Source organism: Oryctolagus cuniculus, chromosome 13 (genome assembly GCF_964237555.1).
Source record: "Oryctolagus cuniculus chromosome 13, mOryCun1.1, whole genome shotgun sequence".
Taxonomy (NCBI): Eukaryota; Metazoa; Chordata; class Mammalia; order Lagomorpha; family Leporidae; genus Oryctolagus; species Oryctolagus cuniculus.
The window spans coordinates 56518956-56544567 of NC_091444.1; the positions used below are offsets into that span (position 1 = coordinate 56518956).

Genomic DNA, 25612 nt, shown 5'->3' on the forward strand with positions numbered 1-25612 from the left:
TCCATTTGAGATTTCTCCTAGTGTGTTTGGGTTTGGAACACAAATGCAGATGTTGCTGAATGCTTTTGCCTTATATAATTAAATGTATGTTCATTTTGTTGTAATGTTAATCCACTAAGAAATCTGTTATCTGGCTATACAACAAGCACCTAGTCTGGACTGGTGTCATTATTACGTACTCATTCACAGCACAATCAGGGTAACCACTTAGAACATTGTTTCCTTCTGATATACTGAAGCCTAGATAGTCCTATCATGTTTTGTACTCCTTTTCTTCCAAGCACGGTTCCAAATGCCATCACATCTGCTTAACTGTTTTTGAACTTTCATCTGACCCATTCCTTCAGCTTTCCAATGGTTCCCCACTGTTGAGTCTGCTAATAATTTTAGTATGCCTTCCATTATACCTGTTCAAGTTTACAGGTGACACAAGTGTCAGTTTCCCATTTCTGAGTTTGCAGTCATGCATTAGGCTATCACGAAAGTACTAGTTAATGCTACTAGTTTTCAGCTCGATGATAACTGGACAAATTTGTGAACTGTTGTCATACTGGACAATAACCTCCTGTTTGAACAATAACCTCCAAGTCTTCAGGTAGTTTTGTTTTTCAGATCAGTGTAAACTGAAATTAAAAGGACTTTTTGTCTTCCTTTGCTTTTTACCTAAGATCTTACGGGCTCTCTTCCTAGTTCCTCAAATACCTGAGTCCCACTCAATCAGTCAGATTTGATTTCTCAGGTAAGCGAGCCCTTACCACTCAAGGGAAAGCTGCAGTAATATCACTTGGGAGCTTGTTACAATGCGGAATCTCTGGCTCCTAACTTAGACTTACCGAATCAAATCTCATCTGACCAATACTCTAACAGTGTTGATTTTTGTGCCCAATAAAATCTAAGGGGCCCTGGTCTAGGTAACATTCTGGCTGCTCCATCTTTCAAGAGAAAAAAAAAAAGTGATTCTTTTACCTTTTAATAATCCTTTGCCAGCTAGTGCCGCGGCTCACTAGGCTAATCCTCCACCTAGCGGCACCAGCACACTGGGTTCTAGTCCCGGTCAGGGCACCGGATTCTGTCCCGGTTGCCCCTCTTCCAGGCCAGCTCTCTGCTGTGGCCAGGGAGTGCAGTGGAGGATGGCCCAAGTACTTGGGCCCTGCACCTGCATGGGAGACCAGGATAAGCACCTGGCTCCTGCCATCGGATCAGCGCGGTGCGCCGGCCGCGGTGGCCATTGGAGGGTGAACCAAGGGCAAAGGAAGACCTTTCTCTCTGTCTCTCTCTCTCACTGTCCACTCTGCCTGTCAAAAAAAATAATAAAAAAAAAATCCTTTGCCAGTAATCTTTCTCATTTCTTAAAGCATCATTTCCAACCCCTCACTTCTAATTACAAGTGCTACCCACAGCTGTGTCAAAAGATCATCATGCCTTCTGGTTCTTAGGAAAAATTAAAGACTCAACAAATTAAAGAGAGAGGTTTCCATCTGCTAATTCACTCCCTAATTGGCTGCAATGGCCAGTGCTGTGCCAATTCGGAGCCAGGAGCTGGGAGTTTCTTCCCAGTCTCCTATATGGGTAGAAAGGCCCAAGGACTTGGGCCATCTTTTACTGCTTTCCCAGGCCATAGCAGAGAGCCGGATTGCAAGTGGAGCAGCTGGGACTCGAACTGGTGCCCATGTGGGATGCTTCACTGCAGGCGGCAGCTTTACCCACTATACCACAACGCTGGCCCCCCATCCTCTTTTATTTTCCTTCATCCCACCCCATCTTTAGTCATCACTTGTCGCTCCCCGTCTTCGTGGAGGAACGACACAGGACCCTGCGCTGTTCTTTTGTCTGCTCGGCCCTCCCCGGGTTTGCTGCTGGTTCTTCCCGGGTTGGCTACTATCCCTTCCACCTCCGTGGAAGGGCAGTTCCCCCTGGCCGCTTTCCCCACTTCCGCAGGGGAGCGGCACACCGCCGGCCGGCTTTCTCGGGGGCTGCACAGGTGTTCCTTCAGCTAGATGTTCCCCTTAGATGTTCCCGGTGCATGCCGTCTCTCTCCTCCTTTATAGTCCTCCTCCGCCAATCCCAACTCGGCTGCCCACACGCCGAGCACACCGCTCTCCTCCAATCAGGAGCAAGTCCTACAGTTTATTAGCTGAACTGGAGGCAGCTGTGCGGAAGCTGTTTACTTCTCTCCCAGCGCCATATTGTGGGAGAGCAGATGCATAGAATAAGTCTTAATTCCAGTAACTCAGTCTAGTCCGGTTGCTCCCCACAATCACTGATCTGCTTCTTGTTAATATTGACTAATTTGCATTTTTACATAAACAAAATTATAAGCTATGCATTCTTAGTTATCTGTCTTCTTTCAATCATTATAGTTATTTTATAAATTAAAATATTTGTATTTTATTCAATGAAAATATATAATTAAAGTAAAAATTTCAATGACTTTTTTTCCCTCCATAAAAATACAATCTTTAAAAAATGGTATCAGAACACATAATTAGTGAAAGAGCTGCACAATAGAGCAAAGTGGCAGCCTCTCAGAAATGAGATCACCTGATGCACTTGATTGAGAACAGCCTCCCAGATGAGTTCGTTGAGGCCACCTTTGTCACCTTATCAGTAAAAACAGAATCTTCTATGAAGTCATCTAATCAAAGTCAGCAAATGTGTTTGATTTGAGCATTGATTTTCAAACTTTCCAACACATTCTAGTAACACAGGAAGATTTGCCAACATAGCTATGTGCAGCTCCTGCTATGGAAATAGTGAATCCGATTGTTCAGGAGTCAACCTGAGCATCTGTGGTTTTAAAGGTTTCCCAGCTGCCTGTAAGGAGGAGGAGTTGAGAATCACTGTGACAATACCATTCGGCAGGGCAAGTAGCACTTTCTGCTTCTCACCTTCACTAGTGGGAAAGGTGAGCAAGCACAGGGAGTAGAATGTTGCTTAAAACATGTCTGCTCCTTGAAATGATGAGTATATATGCGTAGACAATTCAAGAGAGAAAGACAAATCAATGAACTATATACAAGAATGAATGAAATAAAACATACCAAACTTTGTAGAACACTGCTAAAATAGTACTGACAGAGAAGTTTATAACATGAATATATATATATATAAAACAACAGAGGAAAAATTTCAAGTCAATAATCTAAACCCAACTCAAGATCAAAGGAAAACAAAAGTAAACCCAAAACCAGAAGGAAACCATAATCAGATAAATCAATGAAGTTGAAAATGTAAAAATGATAAGAAATGAGAGAAAGAAGTAGCTTGTTATATAAAAAAAATCAATAAAATTGAAACATCTGTAGCAAGACTAACAAAGAAAATAGAGAAAAGAGAAAAATACTATTTTCATGAAAGAAATAGAGTAAATCGTTTTAAACCCTGCAGACATTCAGAAGTTAAAAGGGTGCTACAAACACTACACACATTATTTGACAGCCTTGATGAAAAAGATCCGCTCCTCAAAAGAATAAATAAACTGCCAACAACTCACCTACTATGAAACTCATAATTTGAAATATTTAAGAAAAGAAATTTAAGGTTTAGATGGTTTCACTCTAATGTCCAGACTTTTCTAAGTTTGTTTGTTTTTGAAAGACAGAGCAACTGGGGAAAATAGAAAGAGACATACACATTTTCCATCCACTGTTTCACTCCTCAAATGGCCACAAGAGCTGGTGCTGGGCCAGGCCTGAGCTAGGAGCCCAGAAGTCACCCTAGTCTTTTATGCAGGTACCAGGGTCAGAGTACTCAGGCCATCCTCTTCTGTTTTCCCAGGCATATTAACAGGGAGCTGTATCAGAAGCAGAGTAGCTGGAACTCCAACTGGCTCTCTGATATGAAATGCTGGCATCAGCAGGCCACAGCTGAGCCACTCTGCCACAATGCCACCTGCCAGTTATTTTTGTTGCCATACTAAACAGCTCTTAACTCAATTACCTTATTATCTTCCCTATGGCAAATGATTTTGTTCTTCCATAGCTTTAACAATTACTTCTGTGAAAGTGCTTCTCAAATTTTTATCTATAATCCTTTACTCCAAATCTAACTGGGAATGTGATCAGAGATTTTCACCTTCGTAATTTTTAGCATTCAATCTTTGCTTTATTTTCTTGTAACTAGAAATTTGATTGTGTACTCTGTATCTGAATACCTATAATGCCAATCTCGAAAGGTTGTATACTATATGATTCCATATAAATAGTGTTCTTGAAATCACAAAATTATGGAAATGCAGAATAGATGAGTGAATTCCAGGGTTTAAGGGCAAGCAGGTATTAAGCATTGTAGTGGACCCCTCCGGGTAACGGAAATGTTTTGTCAATTTTTGGAGAAGCTTCTCTGGCTGATCAAAATCACTGTGAGCTCCGGGAGAGGGTAGGAAACAATCCTTAGGGCTGTCCTAATTGCCTTTTTACCTCTTATTACTGTCATCTTTGTGTTACTGGTTTTGCAGCCTGTATTGAAAACTTCTTAGGTTTTGAAAATAAGCAAATCCCTACTTTATGTCTACAGAGATATTTTTATGGTTTCTGGAACTTACATAAAAAGATTAAAAATCCTGTTAAAGTCCCATCATCTTGATTAAATATCTGCTCAACAAATAATCAAGGAGCTGTACTCTCAAACTCTAGTTCATTTTCATTGTACTTTGTCAGAGTGTAGGGCCATATATTCATGTTTGTACTCTCTACCCCAGAGCACACTAGTAAAAATTTTAATCAATATTGAGTGTCCATGCCTTTGAATTTGCACATTTAGGTATGTTTACAAAGCCCAACATTTCCTGTGATTCTGCTTTCAGAATAAGGGTCATAGAACTCTGAAGAGCAAAAACCTAGAAATTAAAAGAATGAATAAGATAATTGGTTTTTTTGCCATCACATCGAAAAATGCATTTAAATGACTTCATCTTTATATTTTTGAGTTGTCTACTCAGTCTTAAAATTTGGCTCAGGTGACTAAAAAAAAACCATATCTGTTTGCATTATTCTACTTCCATTGATCTTTGAATTAACTTCAGTCATTGGAAGATGTGATCTGGTTTGATCTAATTTCAAACTGTGATCAGAGTTAATTTTAACTGTATGAGAATTGAATAATCTTCTGAATGCACCTGATACATAAAATTCCAGATATAACAATAGTCAGATGTTAGTTTTTCATTTTAGGAAGTTAATTCTTTATGTAATAAGATACACATTCATAAATATACACCATTAGGCTTGCCTGAACAGCTCTTGTAGTACACATGAAGTGTGGCTTTATTCACTCACACAAAGAATGTATTCACACTCTGCCTTTCAGGATTATAATAATTGCATAAACAAAACATATTCATAATAAGGCAGAATAGCATATTGAATATATTCAAAATTTGACATTATTCTTTTGAGCTCCACCTCTCCTCTCTTCTGCCTTTATTATGATGGAAAAAGAAATGCTAAAGAATCTAGAAGGAAGCTGTGGTAAACACCCTTTGTTTTGCCTAGTGAACACCCATTCTGTCTGGAAAATGTTTCTATTTAAAACTCCTCACCGCCACAGCCGTATTTCTGCATTGTGATACCACCTTCTTTGCCACTGGTGATCCAGTTAGGAAATACGACTACAAATTTCCTATCCAAAATTGCCCTCTGTCTTTAATGGCAGATGCGTAAACCCAGGAGCCATGAGTTTTCATGATCCACTTTGCAGGTGGGAAATGGTAAAGGCTGTTTTGTTTCATTTTGTTCTGTTCTTGGGGCAAATAAAGATACCTTATAAGGAACCAATATGAGAACAAGAAAGCAGATTCTGACAACACCAGGGTCTGTGTTTCCATTTGCTTTGAGGTCTAAATACATCCCTTACCTTTGCTTCCCAGTACATTTTAACAAATTCCTTCACTTGTATGTGTATGTTTTCTTTCTTTTTAATTTTATTTTTTAACTTTTATTTCATAAATATAAATTTCCAAAGTATAGCTTATGGATTACAATGGCTTTTCCCCTCCCATAACTTCCCTCAAACCCGCAACCCTCCCATCTCCTGCTCCCTCTCCCCTTCCATTCACATCAAGATTCATTTTCAATTCTCTTTATATACAGAAGATCAATTTAGTATATATTAAGTAAAGATTTCAACAGTTTGCTCCCACACAGAAACACATAGTGTAAAGTACTATTGGAGTGCTAGTTATAGCATTAATTCACATTGGACAACACATTAAGGACAGAGATCCTACATGAGGAGTAAGTGCACAGTGACTCCTGTTGTTGACTTAACAATGGACACTCTTATTTATGGCATCAATAATCACCCTAGGCTCTTGTCATGAGCTGCCAGGCTATGGAAACATTTTGAGTTTGCCGAATCCGATCTTATTTAGACAAGGTCATAGTCAAAGTGGAAGTTCTCTCCTCCCTTCAGAGAAAGGTATCTTTGATGGCTCATTCTTTCCACTGGGATCTCACTCGCAGAGATCTTTCATTTAGTTTTTTATTTTATTTCACTTTTTTTTTTTTTTTTTTTTTTTTTGCTAGAGTGTCTTGGATTTCCATGCCTAAAATACTCTCATGGGCTCTTCAGCCAGATCTGAATGCCTTAAGGGCTGATTCTGAGGCCAGAGTGCTGTTTAAGACATCTGCCATGCTACGAGTCTGCTTTGTATACTGCTTCCCATGTTGGATCATTCTCTCCTTTTTAATTCTATCAGTTAGTATTTGCAGACACTAGTCTTGTTTATGTGATCCCTTTGACTCTTAGACCTATCATTATGATCAATTGTGAACTAAAACTGACCACTTTTACTAGTGAGATGGCATTGGTATGTGCCACCTTCATGGGATTGAATTGGAATCCCCTGGTATGTCTCTAACTCTACCATTTAGGGCAAGTCCGATTGAGCATGTCCCAAATTGTACATCTCTTCCCTCTCTTTTTCTCACTCTTATATTTAACAGGGATCACTTTTCAGTTAAATTTAAACACCTAAGAATAATTGTGTGTTAGTTATAGAGTTCAACCAATAGTATTAAGTAGAACAAAACAAAATACTAAAAGGGATAAAGTATTACATTGTACATCAACAGTCAGGACAAGGGCTCATCAAGTCACTGTTTCTCATAGTGTCTATTTCACTTCAACAGGTTTCCTTTTAGGTGCTGAGTTATTTGTCACTGATCAGGGAGAACATATGATATTTGTCCCTTTGGGACTGGCTTATTTCACTCAGCATAATGTTTTCCAAATTACTCCATTTTGTTACAAATGACTGGATTTCATTGTTTTTGACTGCTGTATAGTATTCTATAGAGTACATGTCCCATAATTTCTTTATCCACTCTACTGTTGATGGGCATTTAGGATGATTCCAAGTCTTAGCTATTGTGAGTTGAGCTGCAATGAACATTAAGGTGCAGATAGCTCTTTTGTTTCCCAATTGAATTTCCTTTGGGTAAATTCCAAGGAGTGGGATGGCTGGGTTGTATGGTAGGGTTATATTTAGGTTTCTGAGGAATCTCCAGACTGACTTCCACAGTGGCTTTACCAGTTTGCATTCCCACCAAGAGTGGGTTAGTGTCCCTTTTTCACCATATCCTTGCCAGCATCTGTTGGTTGATTTCTGTATGTGAGCCATTCTTACCAGGGTGAGGTGAAACCTCATTGTGGTTTTGATTTGCATTTTGCTGAATGCTAGTGATCCTGAACATTTTTTCATGTGCCTGTTGGCCACTTGGATTTCCTCTTTTGAAAAATGTCTATTGAGGTCCTTGGCCTGTCTCTTAAGTGTTGTTTGTTTTATTGTTGTGGAGTTTCTTGATCTCCTTGTAGATTCTGGTTATTAATGCTTTATCTGTTGCGTAGTTTGCAAATATTTTTTCCCATTCTGTCGGTTGTCTCTTCACTTTGCTGACTGTTTCTTTTGCTGTACAGAAACTTCTCAATTTGATGCAATCCCAAATGTTAATTTCGGCTTTGACTGCCTGTGCTTCTGGGGTCTTTTCCAAGAAGACTTTGCCTGTGCCTATATCTTGCAGGGTTTCTCCAATGTTCTCTTTTTTTTTTTTTTTTTTTTTTTTTTTATTTTTTTTGACAGGCAGAGTGGACAGTGAGAGAGAGAGACAGAGAGAAAGGTCTTCCTTTGCCGTTGGTTCACCCTCCAATGGCCGCCGCGGCCGGCGCGCTGCGGCCGGCGCACCGCGCTGATCCGATGGCAGGAGCCAGGAGCCAGGTGCTTTTCCTGGTCTCCCATGGGGTGCAGGGCCCAAGCACCTGGGCCATCCTCCACTGCACTCCCGGGCCACAGCAGAGGGCTGGCCTGGAAGAGGGGCAACCAGGACAGAATCCGGTGCCCCAACCGGGACTAGAACCCGGTGTGCCGGCGCCGCTAGGCGGAGGATTAGCCTAGTGAGCCGCGGCGCCGGCCTCTCCAATGTTCTCTAATAATTTGATGGTGTCAGGTCATAGATTTGTATCTTTAATCCATGTTGAGTGGACTTTTGTGTAAGGTGTAAGGTAGGGGTCTTGCTTCACGCTTCTGCAGGTAGAAATCCAGTTTTCCCAGCACCATTTATTGAATAGACTGTCCTTGCTCCAGGAATTGGTTTGGATCCTTGATCAAATATAAGTTGGCTGTAGATGTTTGGGTTGATTTCTGGTGTTTCAATTCTGTTCCATTGGTCTATCCATCTGTTTCTGTACCAGTACCATGCTGTTTTGATTACAACTGCCCTGTAGTATGTCCTGAAATCTGGTATTGTGATGCCTCTGGCTTTGTTTTTGTTGTACAAGATTGCTTTAGCTATTTGCAGTCTCCTGTGTCTCCATATGAATTTCAGCATCATTTTTTCCAGATCTGAGAAGAATGTCTTTGGTATTTTGATTGGTATCACACTGAATCTATAAATTGTTTTTGGGAGAATGGACATTTTAATGATATTGATTCTTCCAATCCAAGAGCATGGAAAATCTTTCCATTTTTTGGTATCCTCTTCTATTTCTTTCTTTTTTTTTTTTTTTTTTGACAGGCAGAGTGGACAGTGAGAGAGAGAGACAGAGAGAGAAAGGTCTTCCTTTGCCGTTGGATCACCCTCCAATGGCCGCCGCTGCAGCCGGCGCACCGCGCTGATCCGATGGCAGGAGCCAGGATCCAGGTGCTTTTCCTGGTCTCCCATGGGGTGCAGGGCCCAAGCACCTGGGCCATCCTCCACTGCACTCCCTGGCCATAGCAGAGAGCTGGCCTGGAAGAGGGGCAACCGGGACAGAATCCGGCGCCCCGACCGGGACTAGAACCCGGTGTGCCGGCGCCGCAAGGTGGAGGATTAGCCTATTGAGCCACAGCGCCGGCCTATTTCTTTCTTTAACATTTTGTAATTCTCATTGTAGAGATCTTTAACGTCCTTGGTTAAGTTTATTCCAAGGTATTTGATTGTTTTTGTAGCTATTGTGAATGGGATTGATCTTAGAAGTTCTTCCTCAGCCATGGCATTGTCTGTGTATACAAAGGCTGTTGATTTTTGTGCATTGATTTTATATCCTGCTACTTTGCCAAACTCCAAACTCTTCTATGAGTTCCAATAGTCTCTTAGTAGAGTTCTTTGTGTCCCCTAAATAAAGAATCATATCATCTGCAAAGAGGGATAATTTGACTTCTTCCTTCCCAATTTGTATCCCTTTAATTTGTTTTTCTTGCCTAATAGCTCTGGCTAAAACTTTCAGAGCTATACTGAATAGCAGTGGTGAGAGTGGGCATCCCTGTCTGGTACCAGATCTCAGTGGAAATCCTTCCAACTTTTCCCCATTCAATAGGATGCTGGCTGTGGGTTTTTCATAAATTGCTTTTATTGTATTGAGGAATGTTCCTTCTATGCCCAATTTGCTTAGAGTTTTCATCATGAAAGGGTGTTGTATTTTATCAAATGCTTTCTCGGCATCTATTGAGATAATCATAATTTTTCTTCTGCAGTTTGTTAATGTGGTGTATCACATTGATTGTTTTGCAAACATTGAACCATCCCTGCATGCCAGGGATAAATCCCACTTGGTCTGGGTGGATGACCTTTCTGATGTGTTTTTGTATTCTATTGGCCAGAATTTTATTGAGGATTTTTGCATCTATGTTCATCAGGGATATTGGTCTGTAATTCTCTTTCAGTGCTGCATCTTTTTCCGGCTTAGGGATTAAGGTGATGCTGGCTTCATAAAAAGAATTTGGGGGGATTCCCTCTTTTTTGATTGTTCTGAATAGTTTGAAAAGAAATGGAATTAGTTCTTCTTTAAATGTCTGGTAGAATTCAGCAGTGAATCCCATCTGCTCCTGGGCTTTTCTTTGTTGGGAGTGCCTTTATTACTGTTTCAATTTCTTTCTCAGTTATGGGTCTATTTAGGTTTTCTATGTCTTCATGGTTCAATTTAGGTAGATAGCATGTGTCCAGGAATCTATCCATTTCTGATAGGTTTCCCTGTTTGCTGGCATACAAGTCCTTGTAGTAATTTCTGATGATTCTTTTCATTTCTGTTGTGTCTGTTGTTACATTTCCTTTTTCATGTCTGATTTTATTGATTTGGGTCTTTTCTCTTCTTTTTTTAGTTAGTTGGGCCAGTGCTGTGTCAATTGTATTCATTTTTTCAAAAAACCAGCTCTTCATTTGGCTGATTTGTTGTAATTTTTTTGGATTCTATCCTGTTGATTTCTACTCTGATTTTAATTATTTCTCTTCTCCTACTAGATTTGGGTTTGGTTTGCTGCAGTTTTTCTAGATCTTTGAGATGCATTGAAAGATCATTTATTTGGTGCCTTTCCAATTTCTTGATGTAGACACCTATTGCTCTAAACTTTCCTCTCAACACTGTTTTCGCCGTATCCCATAAGTTTTGATATGTTGTGTTGTTATCCTCATTTACTTCCAGAAAGTTTTTGATTTCTCTTTTGATTTCTTCTATGACCCAGTATTCATTCAGGAGCATGTTTTTCAGTCTCCATGCATTTATTTTTATTTTTATTTTATCTTTATTTTTATTTTTGACAGGCAGAGTGGACAGTGAGAGAGAGAGACAGAGAGAAAGGTCTTCCTTTGCCGTTGGTTCACCGTCCAATGGCCGCCACCGCCAGGACACTGCGGCCGGCGCACTGCGCTGATCCGAAGTCAGGAGCCAGGTGCTTTTCCTGGTCTCCCATGGGGTGTAGGGCCCAAGCACTTGGGCCATCCTCCACTGCACTCCCTGGCCACAGCAGAGAGCTGGCCTGGAAGAGGGGCAACCAGGACAGAATCTGGTGCCCCGACCAGGACTAGAACCCGGGGTGCCGGCGCCGCTAGGCAGAGGATTAGCCTAGTGAGCCGCGGTGCTGGCAGTCTCCATGCATTTTCATACGCTCTAGGGATTCCTGAGTTGCTAATTTCCAACTTCATTCCACTGTAGTCTGAGAAGCTGCACGGTATGATTCTAATTCTTTTAAATTTGCTGAGACTTGCTTTATGGTCTAGTATGTGGTCAATGCTAGATAAGGTTCCATGCACTGCTGAGAATAATGTAAAGTCTTTAAATATAGGATAGAATGTTCTGTGGGCAATAGTGCCAATTAAATCTGCTGTTTCCTTGTTGATCTTCTGTCTGGTTGATCTGTCTATTTCTGAGAGTGGAGTATTGAAGTCCCCCAGTACTATTGTATTGGGGTCTAAGTCTCCCTTTAAGTCCCTTAACATATCTTTTAAATAGACCAGTGCCCTGTAATTAGGTGCATATACAGTTATAATAATTACATCTTCCTGTTTAATTGAACCCTTAATCATTATATAGTGTCCCTCTTTGTCTCTCTTAAGAGTTTTTGTGTTAAAGTTTATTTTGTCTAATATTAGTATGTCTACACCTGCTTTTTTTTTGGTTTCTGTTGGCATGGAATATCATTTTCCAGCCTTTCACTTTCAGTCTGCATGCATCTTTGTTGGAAAGATGTGTTTCTTGTAGGCAGCAAATAGATGTTTTTTTTTACCTTAATCCATTCAGCCAGTCTGTGTCTTTTAACTGGAGAGTTGGGGCCATTAATGTTCAATGTGACTATTGATAAGTAGTAACTTTGCCCTGCCATTTTCCCAAAGATATTTTCTAGTATATGCTTTGAGCTTCCTTTGCTCTTTTACTGGTAGGTTTTCTTCCTTTACCTTCTTTCATATTGATGGCCGTGTTCTGTGTTTCTGTGTGTAACACATCTTTAAGCATCTTTTGCAGGGCTGGACGAGTGGCGACAAATTCTTTCAATTTCTGTTTGCTATGAAAGGTCTTTATTTCACCTTCATTCACAAATGAGAGCTTTGCAGGATATAATATTCTGGGCTGGCAGTTTTTCTCTCTTAGTACCTGGGCTCTGTCTCGCCATTCCCTCCTAGTCTGTATGGTTTCTGATGAGAAGTCAGCTGTGAGTCTAATTGGAGATCCTCTGAGAGTAATCTGACATTTCTCTCTTGCACATTTTAGAATCTTTTCTTTATGTTTCACTGTGGTGAGTTTGATTACAACGTGTCGTGGTGAGGATCTATTTTGGTCATATTTATTAGGGGTTCTATGTGCTTCGTGCAGTAAGATGTCTCTGTCCTTCTCCAAACCCGGGAAGTTTTCTGCTAGTATCTCACTAAAAAGGCTTTCTAATCCTTTCTCTGTATGCCTTCAGGAACTGCTAGAACTGGAATGTTGGTTTTTTAACAGTATCCTGTAGATTCCCAACAATATTTTTTAGATTTCTAATTTCCTCTTCTTTTCTTTGGTTTGACTGTATACTTTCCTGTGCTCTGTCTTCTACGTCCGATATTCTCTGTTCTGCTTCACTCATTCTGTTTTTAAGGCTCTCTAATGTGTTTGTCATTTGATCTATTGAGCTCTTCATTTTATTTTGATTTTTCATCCCTATCACAGTTTCATGTTCTACTAGTTGTTTCATTTCATTTTGATCCCTCCTTAACATTTCATTTTCACGAGAGAGGTTTTCTATCCTGTGCAGTAATGATTTCTGTAGTTCAGGAATTTGTTTAAGAGAACTTCTAAATGTTCTTATCATAAATTTTTTGAAATCCATATCTTGCATTTCTTCTATCTCATCATCTTCATAATCTTGAATTGGAGTGTCATGTTCATTTGGGTGCCTCATAATATCTTCCTTTTCTTGTTTCCTTGGTTTCTGCATTTGTTGCTTGACATTGTGGAGATATTCTTTGGTTACTTTTTTTTTCCTCACTGTGGTGGCTTTTTTTGTTATACTATGACTCTAGATTAAGTGGACTGTCTGCTTTTGGTGGACCTTTAGAGGCTTGTGATGGGTGTGTCCAGAGAATTCTGTTCAGTTCTTCAGGGTTAAGGGTATGCCAAAGTGACATACCCAGGTTTGGCATGGTAAATCTTCTCTCTCTCTCTCTCTCTCTCTCTTTAACTCAGAAGGGAAGTAATTTTGCACAGCTGAGCTATTCTCCTTGAAGGCAGTCAGTGTCTCAGCACTAACCCCTCTGGGTTTAATATTCGTCTGCTCTGTCCCAAGGACCACACAAAGGATCTGTGCAGTCCTCAGCATAAGCTCAGATTCCCCTGCAATCTCCCACCGGGTTGCCAAGGTTACTGAGTTTGTGGCGTCTCCCACTGAATTCTCATGTCTCAGGCACTCCATGAGTTCTCTCACACACCCTCAGTTTTTTTTCACAGTCTCAGTTCATAAGCTCTACACATTCACTAGGTCTTAATCTCCTGTTATTTCTCCCCACCAGAGTTAGGTTTTTCTGCTTGGCTGAGGGAAGGCAAGCCCTTAGGTGGTGCAGCTTTTACATATGTCCAAAATGGCACCTGCTCTTTGTCTTGCTCGCCTTTGTAAGGTGAGTGGAGAGAGAGAATCATGTCTGTACCAGTCCCTTTTATTTTTTTTTTCTCCTCTAGTTAGTCTGGTGAACTTTCCCCCATGGGGCTTCAAGCCTTGTTCCCTCTAGGTTCTTCCTGCTGCTTTCTCACCAGTGTCTCGGGCTACTGAGGATTCGCCTCACCTCCCTTTCCAGCACTGGTGCGTAGACTCAGCTGCTGGGGTCCCATGCCGTGGGCGCCATGCCCTCCACGTAGGTCCACCATGTCCCACTAGTTTCAGAAGAGTTTCCTCTGCAGTTTTTTCCATAACTCTTCCCTGAAACTACAGTATCTCCACTTTTATTAAACTAGCTTTTCCCCAACTATCAGTGCGCTCCCTTCCTATTCTGCCATCTTGGAAGACTTATATGTTTATGTTTTCACATGCCCCTCAAAGGTTGTACCTTATGATCAAAGTAGTATTAATGCAGAATCTCAAATTTCTTTGTTGTTATTGTTGTTATGGTATTAATCTTAGAGAGCAATAGTTTTTCACTTGAATATGCCAATGTCCTGTAGCCTAAGACCACCAGGAATATACTTATAGTTGAAAAAATTATTTTATTACTCATTGCAATGAAGGAGAATGCTCACAAGGGCTGCCATAGAGAATCTGAGCAACAGACTATTAAAAAGACTCTAGGGTTTGGGCTTTGGTAGTCTTGAAGAGGATTTGAAGAAGCAGAGCTTTGCTTTGTAATGGATGTTACCAGGAAATGGGGTAGATTCTGTGCTTACACATCTCAGTACATTTTATCTACAGGAGGCCAGACTACAAAAGACCTCAGTGGTCAAGAAACAGCAGTCATTAAACTGGCAGTTAATCAACTCCAATTAAATTGACACTTTCAGAGATGTAATGAGCATACACCTGTGATAGAAATATCCAAATCTAGTCTAGGAAAGAAAGGTTTCTATTCCTTGGATGAAAAGTAATTTCAAATTCAGCCTCTTTATATTTTCTTTTTGAAAGCGAGAGGGAGAAAGATTTTAACTTTCTCAAAAAATTGTAATAATTATGTTCTCAATAAAAAAAGATGTAGTCCTACAACCAATGTTTATCTTCCTTGAAAAGAATGGAAAATTTCTGATGACTGCTCAATGTTCCCCAATAGATGTGCAATCATGAAAATGAGTGGAGTACCTAGAGGTAGTGCATAAGATTTGGGCACCTGTGATCAGTTTTGGTAAAGCAACATTGCATATATGTTTGAAAAAGTGACTTCCACTTTGCCGTTTTTAAAAGGGAAGATCATGCCTCAAACCCACTTAGAATGTAAGGATGAACACAACATGCCCACACTCTTGCGTGGGCTCCTTTCTGTCGCTCCCCCTCTTCATGGAGGAACGACACAGGACCCTGCGCTGTTCTTTTGTCTGCTCGGCCCTTCCCGGGTTTGCTGCTGGTTCTTCCCGGGTTGGCTACCGACCCTTCCACCTCCGTGGAAGGGCGGTTCCCCCTGCCACTTTCCCCACTTCCGCAGGGGAGCGGCGCACCGCCGGCTGGCTCTCTTGGGGGCTGCACAGGTGTTCCTTCAGATAGATGTTCCTCTTAGATGTTCCTGGTGCATGTTGTCTCTCTCCTCCTTTATAGTCCTCTTCCATCAATCCCAACTCTGCTACCCACACACCGAGTACCCTGCTCTCCTCCAATCAGGAGCAGGTCCTGCTGTTTATTGGTTGAACTGGAGGCAGCTGTGTAGAAGCTGTTTCCCTTCTCAGCGCCATATTGTGGGAGAGCAGATGCATAGAATAAGTCTTAATTCCAGTAACTTAGTCTAGTCCGAGTTGCTCCCCACACTTTCCTTCCTACCTCAAAGCTGCTTTTGTGGAATTTCCTTTACTACCTGGATAAGTCAGTCTTCTCACATGCATTTAAATCTATGGCAACTGTAAAAGGAACAGCTATGAAAGAATACCATTTACATTCAATACTTGAAGTATTTTAAAGACGAATGAGTATTGAAATTAATATTTGTGTGTTTCCGTAAGTTTCAGAATATGATTAACAAGTTTTATAATCAAGTTTATTTTGACATTTATGTTGAACTATTTCAACTGAAATAGCTAGGATCATTTTGCCAATGTAAACATAATGCATATTACAGATCTCTGAGGTAAATAGGTAGCAAGTTTAGCCAGTCTCCAATGGTGATTGAAATGGAATCAGTAGAATCTCAGTTCACATTGGAATTCCATTCATGTAACCATGATATAGCTTACTTTGTATACATAACGATTCACATGTATATTTACAATTTTAGATAGACATGAATTATGATGAAAACCAAATTGAAAAAATTGAATAATTCAAGCCAATCAACCTCTTCCTAAAACTACAATTTCTGCTCATAATTGCAGCCCTCTATTCATCCAGTCCTCTATCCTGATGACATTGACCTCCCTTTTGTCCTCTGGTATTTGTCACCCCTATGCTCAATTTGTTATATATCCTGTAACAAGTTGCTTATTTTGTTTCTCTTTATTTTACACTGAACTACAGAAGAACCTAATTCCTTGAATCTTGGATAAGAACCAGTAGAAATCTTGATTGCCTCACTTTTTCCTTGCCTAACCCAAGGCACTCTACATATATTGCTACTAAAATCCTCTAAACTTCCTTTCATAATGTCATTTTTGTTGAAAAACATTGCATGTCTCTTTCTCTGCCTGATAAAAGAAAAACATCAGACTCTTTAGCCTTGAGTTCAAGGTCTGCTGAAAAGCACTCTGAACTCATTACATTAAAGTTCCCACTATTCCCAGCACCAGTATACAGAAAGCGTGCAATAAATGATTTCTATTTATTGTTTTCCAGCTTGTAACTTTTACATTGGCACTTTCAAAATTATGTATTTTAATATTGTGTTTTCTCAGACCCTCTCTCATCTCTTCTACATGAAGTGAAAACATATTCACTTTTTTACTCATCACATATTATGTACTCACTTGCCCAAAAATATTAAAGATGAATTCAATGCCTTGCTTCAAGGTGCTTACTTTAGGGATTTAATTGAATAGACAGCTATGACATAGAGTAACCAACACTACAATATGATACTATGTGGATTCAAGTGAAGTTCCAAGGGACGTGTTGAAAACTTCATGGGCAAAAGTGAGCAAAAGCTGTATAGTATCAATGAATATTGAGTGTCTTGAAAATAATGAAAAGACATTTCAGCTTGTGAGTGTAATACTATATGACACAGAGATTTGAGGCAAAGGGGCATTCAAAAACAAAAAACAAATTTGGCTTGGCTGACAAGTAGATGCAAAGAAGAGACAGGGACAACCATAAATGAGACAGAAACCACTCTATCAATATTGGTTATGTCATAATACAATAGCCCATTATGTCCCATTTTCCTAGAAAGAAGAGACCTGTAAAACTTAAGTTGAGCAAGAAATATACCACTTGGGATAACTTTGAAATAAATGTAATTGAAATATTGTCAGAATTAAAAACTTGGGATGAGTTAAACATTTATTTAGTGAATGAATTGCTTTGTCTACTAGTAGTGTTTTAAAACCTTGTTTGTGTTTAAATATTTTGTATTTAATAATTTACTAGTTTGCATCTTGCCTTACTGAAAAAATATTCTCACTCAATGTTTTCAGTTCTTTATCTATAAAAGATCCTGTTTTTCTAACAATCAAAACAGTTCTTTTAAATGTGAGTACCAAAAATGGGCAGTTCTTAAAGTTCACATGAGTAAACAAAATATTCATATGTGTTTGTGTTTTTCTCTTTCTAGGGTCAGACATTGTTCAGTGGTTAATAAAGAACTTAACTATAGAAGATCCAGGTAAATGAATCACTTTCCCTTTGTTGGATTTTTTTCTTTATGTTTTTTAAGAAATATGTTTTCTTAGGGACATTTAATATGGCAAACAAGTAAATATCCTAAATTATCATTGCATTTGAATTATGTAGGTAGCATTTATACAAATTTTATGGCAGTTAACATAGTAAACCATAAGTTAATATGTTTTATACCTTTTTACATATTAAGTGCCCCATTTGCATTAGACACAGGTGATTGGTAGTTATTAGATATATACATATATATATGTCCATGAATAATTCTACATATAACGATGACTATGAACAATGAAATTTCCCTTTATAAGATACTTACAAGTAAAGATAATTAATGTATACTTTTGCTTGAACCCCATTTTTGAGACAGTGTTTCATGTAATTCTGATTTTTCTCTCATGCAGACACAGCAGTGTGGTAGAGTGCGTGTGGTTTTTAATGCTCTTCTGTAAGTCAGGAACTTAATCATTATGTTTATTTTGCAGCAGGAGAGCCGGCTCACATTTTTGCATGGCCTGGAACAAATTCCCATATATTAGATATTTAATGACTTTTTTTTCAAGTATAATGTAGAACACTTTTTATGCAGCAAAAACTCACATCACCGGAATAAAAATGAGATGTATATCATTTAGAGAAAATAAAAAGCTGAGAAGCAAAAGAAAAAATACCTTATGGAAAACATTATAATGACTGAAAATGGCACAGGAGAGAACATCAGTGTGCTAACCTCTACAGTACGCCATTCTGTTGATTAGACAGGAATTTAGCAGGTGTTTTGCTTCTGACTCTGCATATTATCAATTTAGGATCATTTAGAAATAAAAGGAATTCAAGGTATAAGGTTTTTACTGTTTCCTCCTTTTTAGGTAGCTTCTTAATACCATGCCATAGAAAAATGCAGCTGAAATTGTGTATATAAAGGCTTATGTACACTCTTAGTCATTTGGTGCCTGAGCTTTTAAATTTTTAACTTTTCCTAGCAGATTAAATGGGATTAAAAACAAGTAATGATGAGCGTTATTGCCAATATCATAGTATTACTAAGTGAAAATAAGATATAATTATGAGGATTGGAAGCTACACTCTTACAGTTTACATCTCAGTAGTATGAATTTTGTAAACTACAGCAATCAATAATGAACCCAGAGCTAAAAAAATAGATTGTCACAATGACTGATAACCAGAGAACTATTGATCTGAAAAAATATTACAGATCAAAGAGTGAAGTGGATGTGTAAGAAGGTTTATCTTTGTATCTTAAAGACAAAATGTTATTAAATGATAGTCTGAGAAACCAGAAAAATATTTATAGGCATAATAGCTAGTAAGAAATACTCATTGTTTGTAATTATGTGAGATCTCATTTTAGCTATAATGTGTATGAAAAGCTTACTTTTTTTTTTTTTTTTGCTCAACATTTTAAAAAAGCTTCTTAGTTTCCTTAAAGAAGGTATATGAAGAGATAGTTATGACAGGTTGAAAAGTTGGTTTTCAGTGTGTAGGGTTTGTAAAAATCAATGAATTCTATACTAGATCCTAAGTGTTCCTAAACATCAATGATTACTCTGAATAAAAACCTGCTGCTTTACAGAGTGCACATCAACAGGATACTGAAATTGGGAACAAAGTGTGGACTCAAACTCAAGCACTTTTTATAACAGATGTTCGGATCATAAACAGGGTCTTAATCACTATGCCTGTTGCTCACCCCTTATTATTTTCAAAAAATGTTTTTTGTGGTGCAGTGTGTTGAGCCATACCACTTGGGACATCCACATCTCATGTTGGGGGCCTATTCAAGTTTCAGCTCCTCTCCCTCTGAACCAGCTCCCTGCTAATGCACCTGGGAACGCAGTAGATATGGGCCAAAGACTTGAGAACCTGCCTCCCATGTCGAAGACCTACATGAAATTCCTGGCTCCTGGCTTTGGCCTGGCTGGGCCCTGGCTCTTGTAGACATTTGGGAAGTGAACTAGTAGATGGAAAATCTCTCTCTCTCTCTCTCTCTCTCTGTGTGTGTGTGTGTGTGTGTGTGTGTGTGTGTGTATCCCTCTCTATCACTCTGCCTTTCAAATAAACAAGTCATTAAAAAGGTATTTTAACTAACTCATTTGAAAACTCTAGCATTTTCCCAGAATTAAATGACTTTTTTTTAATTTCTGAGCCTTTGAATATTTGCCAGTATCATTTGTGGCCTGTGTATGTCTTAACATCTTGGCTAGCTATTGAATAGAAGAGATAAACTTTCCAATTTAAAGTACTATAGTAAATTGATTTACTGTGCTCGTGCCTTTCATATTCTGAAAAATGTGAAAAATATTAAATTTCTTTACATATGCCTGTACATATGTACATGTATGCTATTTTAAGCTTTTTTTGTTCTGGCTAGATACCTATAATGTCTTTTCTCTCAAATGCAATACACAAGTAGGCCATATTTATTTCAGTGTTTATTTTGTTGTTCACTTATAATGTTTGGTGAATGATTTGTTAATTTTGTTTCAGTTCAATAAATTATTTTCTATTATTTTATATATGTATCATTTTCTTCAGTCATAAAATGAATACAGTAATGACATCTATTACACAGTACTTTCTGAAGGATTTAATAAGTAATACAAAGGAGCTAGTGGTTACTGAATCTTTTCCAAAGTAGTTGCTCGGAAACTATTAACAATTGTAGTTACTTTTGAACTTCTTTTGTAGTCATTGTACCTACTTATTTGCCTATTTGTTATTTTCTTTTTTTTTTTAACTTTTATTTAATGAATATAAATTTCCAAAGTACAGCTTATGGATTAGAATGGCTTCCCCCCCATAACATCCCTCCCACCCGCAACCCACCCCTTTCCCACTCCCTCTCCCCTTCCATTCACATCAAGATTCATTTTCGATTCTCTTTATATACAGAAGATCAGTTTAGCATACATTAAGTAAAGATTTCAACAGTTTGCTCCCACACAGAAACATAAAGTGAAAAATACTGTTTGAGTACTAGTTATAGCATTAAATCTCAATGTAGAGCACACTAAGGACAAAGATCCTACATGAGGAGTAAGTGCACTGTGCCTATTTGTTATTTTCTACTTTATTCTTTAAAACAAAATTTACTGATGTATGTTAGTCTATTCTACTCCTTGAATATAATCTTCCTCTTTTTAATTGTTTTCTCTCTTCTCCAAATACTTCATTCTAGATTGATTAACTTTTTCAGTTTATACACATAAGCATTCATTTTTATTTTATTCAGTCAGTTCAGCTGATAGGGATATATCTGTTACTATATGCTTAACTTTTCATTATCTTTATTTTCTCCAATCTATTTATTTCTACTTGCCATTTAGCAAGTTCTCTTCCAATCATGCGTTATCTAATAGTTATTTTTCATCTCTTATTTATTTATCATGTCATTTCACATTAATAATTTTAAGGGCGTGTGGCAGATATTGTTATAAATTGGCTGTTGCCATGGCTCACTTGGCTAATCCTCCACCTGTGGCACTGGCACCCCCGGTTCTAGTCCCGGTTGGGGCGCCAGTTCTGTCCCGATTGCTCCTCTTCTAGTCCAGCTCTCTGCTGTCCCAGGAAGGCAGTGGAGGATGGCCCAAGTGCTTGGGCCCTGCCCCCACAGGGGCGACCAAGAGGACACACCTGGCTCCTGGCTTCAGATTGGTGCAGCGCTGGCCATAGAGGCCATTTGAGGGGTGAAACAATGGGAGGAAGACCTTTCTCTCTGTCTCTCTCTCTCTCACTGTCTAACTCTGTCAAAAAAAAAAAAAGATATTGTTATAAATTTACTTCATGTTGTTTTATGTGCTAGAAATATTTGTGGAATTTGCCCTGTGCATATTTCCAAATTTACTTCTCTAAAAGGAGGGTGTCTATCTAGGCCTGATTTTTAGTTATTGACCAGATGGATGGATTCTCCTTGGATAACCTATTTACATAGTTTCTCACTTTTGCAGCTGGAGCTAGAATACCATTTAATAAAAATTTGCAATGATATGTTAGCATCTCAGCAGATTGAGTATAGCAGGGAGTGAGATGCAACTTTTTTTTTTTTTGACAGGCAGAGTTAGACAGTGAGAGAGAGAGAGAGAGAGACAGAGAGAAAGGTCTCCCTTCCGTTGGTTCACCCCCCAAAGTGTTGCTGTGGCCAGTGCGCTGCACTGATCCGAAGCCAGGAGCCAGGTGCTTCCTCCTGGTCTCCCATGTGGGTGCAGGGACCCAAGGACTTGGGCCATCCTCCACTGCACTCCTGGGCCACAGCAGAGAGCTGGACTGGAAGAGGAGCAACCAGGACAGAATCCGGCGCCCCAACTAGGACTAGAACCCGGGGTGCCGGAGCTGCAGGTGGAGGATTAGCCAAGTGAGCCACGGTGCCAGTTGTGAGATGCAACTTTAAGCGATCCTAGCCTTAGGTTTGGTTTCATTTCAATATCATATTGTCTTTGAGTGTGACAGTTTCACAGTGATGCTTTTCTGTCCTATGTTCATTTTTGTTGGTTGCCCAGCATACCACGATGCATGCTTGGTTTCCTCTCTCATATTTGCTGTCCACTGTGGAAGAAAACTATCCATATTTGCAATTTTATTGTCACCCTACTTCCACTGCTTTTGGTATTGCTGATCCCTTGTAATGAATGGCATCCATCCAAAGTAGTGTGCTGCCTTCTTTCCCATGTACTGCCTTTCACAGCCTGGCTTTGGGGGTTTGTTGCTAATCTACTTAGAATCTTTTCTGCTTAGCACTGTGGTGTTGTCTCAGGAGAGCTCTGCAGTCTGATCCCTTCGATTGTACAGTGATAGACTTTGGAGGCATGTGCTTTGGTACCTTTCGTAATTTTAGTTCCAATGCAAGTTTCAATTTGTGTATGGCATTGATAGTTATAAACCTTTTGTTGCCATCATGCCAGAAGTTGACATTTTTATCAATGACTTTTAACCATATCACTAAGAATCTAGAAGGTATATATTGTATTTATATTTATATATAAATGCAAAACACAGAATCAATTTCATTGGTCTTATAGACTATAGTTGATAGTTTAAACACAATGACTACTTTGATTTGACAGAGTTGAAAATTGAGGTACATCCATTGTTGGATAAGGGCATGGGGTTGTAAAAAAGAATTGAAACCCTAGTAAACACATATACACATTATGCTCTATATCTTCAGGTTTCTGCAGAAAAACAGAACCAAGATGTGTGTGTGTGTGTGAATGCATGTGTGTGTGTGTGGGGGGGTGTATGTGTGTGTGGAGAGGGGAAGATTTTAAGGAATTGGCTCACTCACACAATTGTGTGGACAGACAAATCTGAAATTTTCAGAGCACCCTAGCAGGCCGGAGACCTAGGCAAGAGTTGAAGTTTAAGGCATTCTTGAGACAATTTCCCTCTTTCTCGGAGGAAGTCTGTTTTGTTTTTCTCTAAAACTTTCATCTGATGGATTGAAGCTCTTTACACGTCATGGAGGACAATCAACTTTACTCAAAGTCTGTTGATTTAAACTTTAATCTCATCTAAAATACCTTTTCAACAACACCCAGATGTGTTTAACAATGAATATTTATTTTTTAATTTTTATTTTTTTTATTTTTATTTTTGACAGGCAGAGTGGACAGTGAGAGAGAGACAGACAGAGAGAAAGGTCTTCCTTTTTCTATTGGTTCACCCTCCAATGACCACCGAGGCCAGAGCGCTGCAGCCGGCGCATCACGATGATCTGAAGCCAGGAGCCAGGTGCCTCTCCTGGTCTCCCATGTGGGTGCAGGGCCCAAGCACTTGGGCCATCCTCCACTGCACTCCTGGGCCATAGCAGAGAGCTGGCCTGGAACAGGGGCAACCGGGACAGAATCTGGCGCCCCGACCGGGACTAGAACCCAGTGTGCTGGCGCCACAGGCGGAGGATTAGCCTAGTGAGCTGCGGTGCCAGCCCAACAATGAATATTTAAATACAGGAGTCTACCCAACATGACATAGAACACTTACCATCACACATTCACTGGGAAGTGTATTATCTGTCACCAACATCTGCAGTTGGTGGTCTACCCAGTTGCTCCCATGATGTTCCCTGTTCCCAGAGCTGTTCCCTGTGTTTTAGCATTCTTTCTTTGGCCAGGCTTATTGTGAGGGAAAACAGCTGGGCAAGTGTTATATTTCCAAAGCCCCTGGGGTATATTTCTATTTTAAAACTGAGAAAGTGTCCCATGTTTCCTAATGTCCTATGTTATTTTCTGTTTCACTCTCAGTTGCATGAATGTAATTATGCTGCGCTCTTATTGTCCTATGGTATGAGATTCCATCCAAGGCTGTCCAAAGCTCTTCTGCCCAAACACATGACACAGTTGTTCCTGTAATGTGGTCTTTCTGGGTCCCCAGTTCTCTTTGTGTGAAGCAAAGAACTGATGCTCTCTTTTCTTGGTGATAATTTTTTTCTTGTTTTCCTCATTGCCTGAAAAATTGTCCTATTCTATTAATTAGCTTTTGCAATATGATAAACCACCCCATATCTTTGCAGCTGAACATTAACAATCAGTTTATTTAGCTCATGATTCTGTGGATCAGCTTATCACCTTTTCCTACCTGGGTCTGCTCCCCTGTTTCCTGCTTTGCTCTCTGACACACTCTAGCCAGCTGGTGGGTGGATGATCTCAGATTTGTGGCATATGGCACTTGCGAGGCCCTCAGCTAGATGTTTCTCATTCTCTCATCCTTCAGCCTGGTCAGATTGCTTCATTACTATGGTGCTCTAAGATTCCAAGCATGACATAAGTTTCTGCTTATGTCATGTTCACAGTTGCTCATCCACCAGTGGAAAATTCCAAGTAAAAATCCAAAGGCAATAGAGGGAAGGACACATGGATGCAGGTGTATGAATAAATTGTTGCAGTAGTCTCCTGCATCTGTGTTTCCTCTACCTTTAACGCTGCTTTTCACGATGGCCTACTATCTTTAGATTAGGACCTCTAGAATCTGTTCAATTTTTTTTCCATGGGAAACCTGTTTTTTGTCTAATATCATGTCATATTAATCAGAGAGAATATCACATATAATTTTATAGCACCTTTTAAACACAGACATGAACCTTTTCCTCCAAAATTCAGCTCCCAATTGGCTTTTCTTAAGAACAACAAGTATATTTAATTTGATAATACTCAGTTTGCTACCTAATTTTATTTTTTACTTCTCATATATTGGTCTTCACTTAAGTTGCATATAAGCAAAAGAGTGGCAGAGGACACACATTCTCTCTGTGAGATCAGCTTATACATGTTTCACACTTGAGGGAGATCATACAGTCCTTTTATTTATGTGCTCAGCTTATTTCACTTAGTGTAATGGCCTCCATAACCCTAAATTTTAAATAGGTACAAAAATTTATTCCTCTAGAAGCAATACCTGTTGTAGAAACACCAGGGAAAATAGAAATTCAGGCAGATCAGTAAGATCTTTTTCCTACTTATCATCAGACAACTTGGGTATGAACAACTTGACATACAATTGAGTACCTTAACTGCTGCTGAATTAATCAAATCAATCCACTGTGCCCACTATTACACAGAGTCTGTTGTCCGCCTCCTAGGGCTGCCACAGGTCCTCTGAAGAAAGAGCACTAAATCCTGTTTAGTTAATTTAATCAGACTCCATTTCAGATGGCCTTTATCTTCCATGGATTGATCAGACTGCCCATGAGATCATAGCCCTAGGGATATAAGCACGCTCTAGAACTGATAAAGCATAACCTGTCTCTGTTATTCTTGATAATGTTTTATGTTGAAAAGCTTTTCCAAGTCATTTGAAATAGATTATTTCACCTGATTATTGCATCAATATTATGAAATAACCAGACATTTTATCTATTTCCAGTTTAAAAATCAACAGAGAGAAGCTAGTGAGTGTGCAAAGTCACATGAAAACCTTGAAGTA

The 25612-nt window shown here is 39.3% G+C and overlaps 1 protein-coding gene across 1 annotated transcript in view; it reads left to right on the plus strand.

The window, feature by feature from the left end:
* Positions 1–25612, plus strand: part of RGS7 (regulator of G protein signaling 7) — a 495913-nt gene that overhangs the window by 339693 nt on the left and 130608 nt on the right. Inside the window, 1 exon segment of the mRNA XM_051821475.2 lies at positions 17613–17663. Coding sequence (XP_051677435.1) covers positions 17613–17663 — 51 coding nt within the window.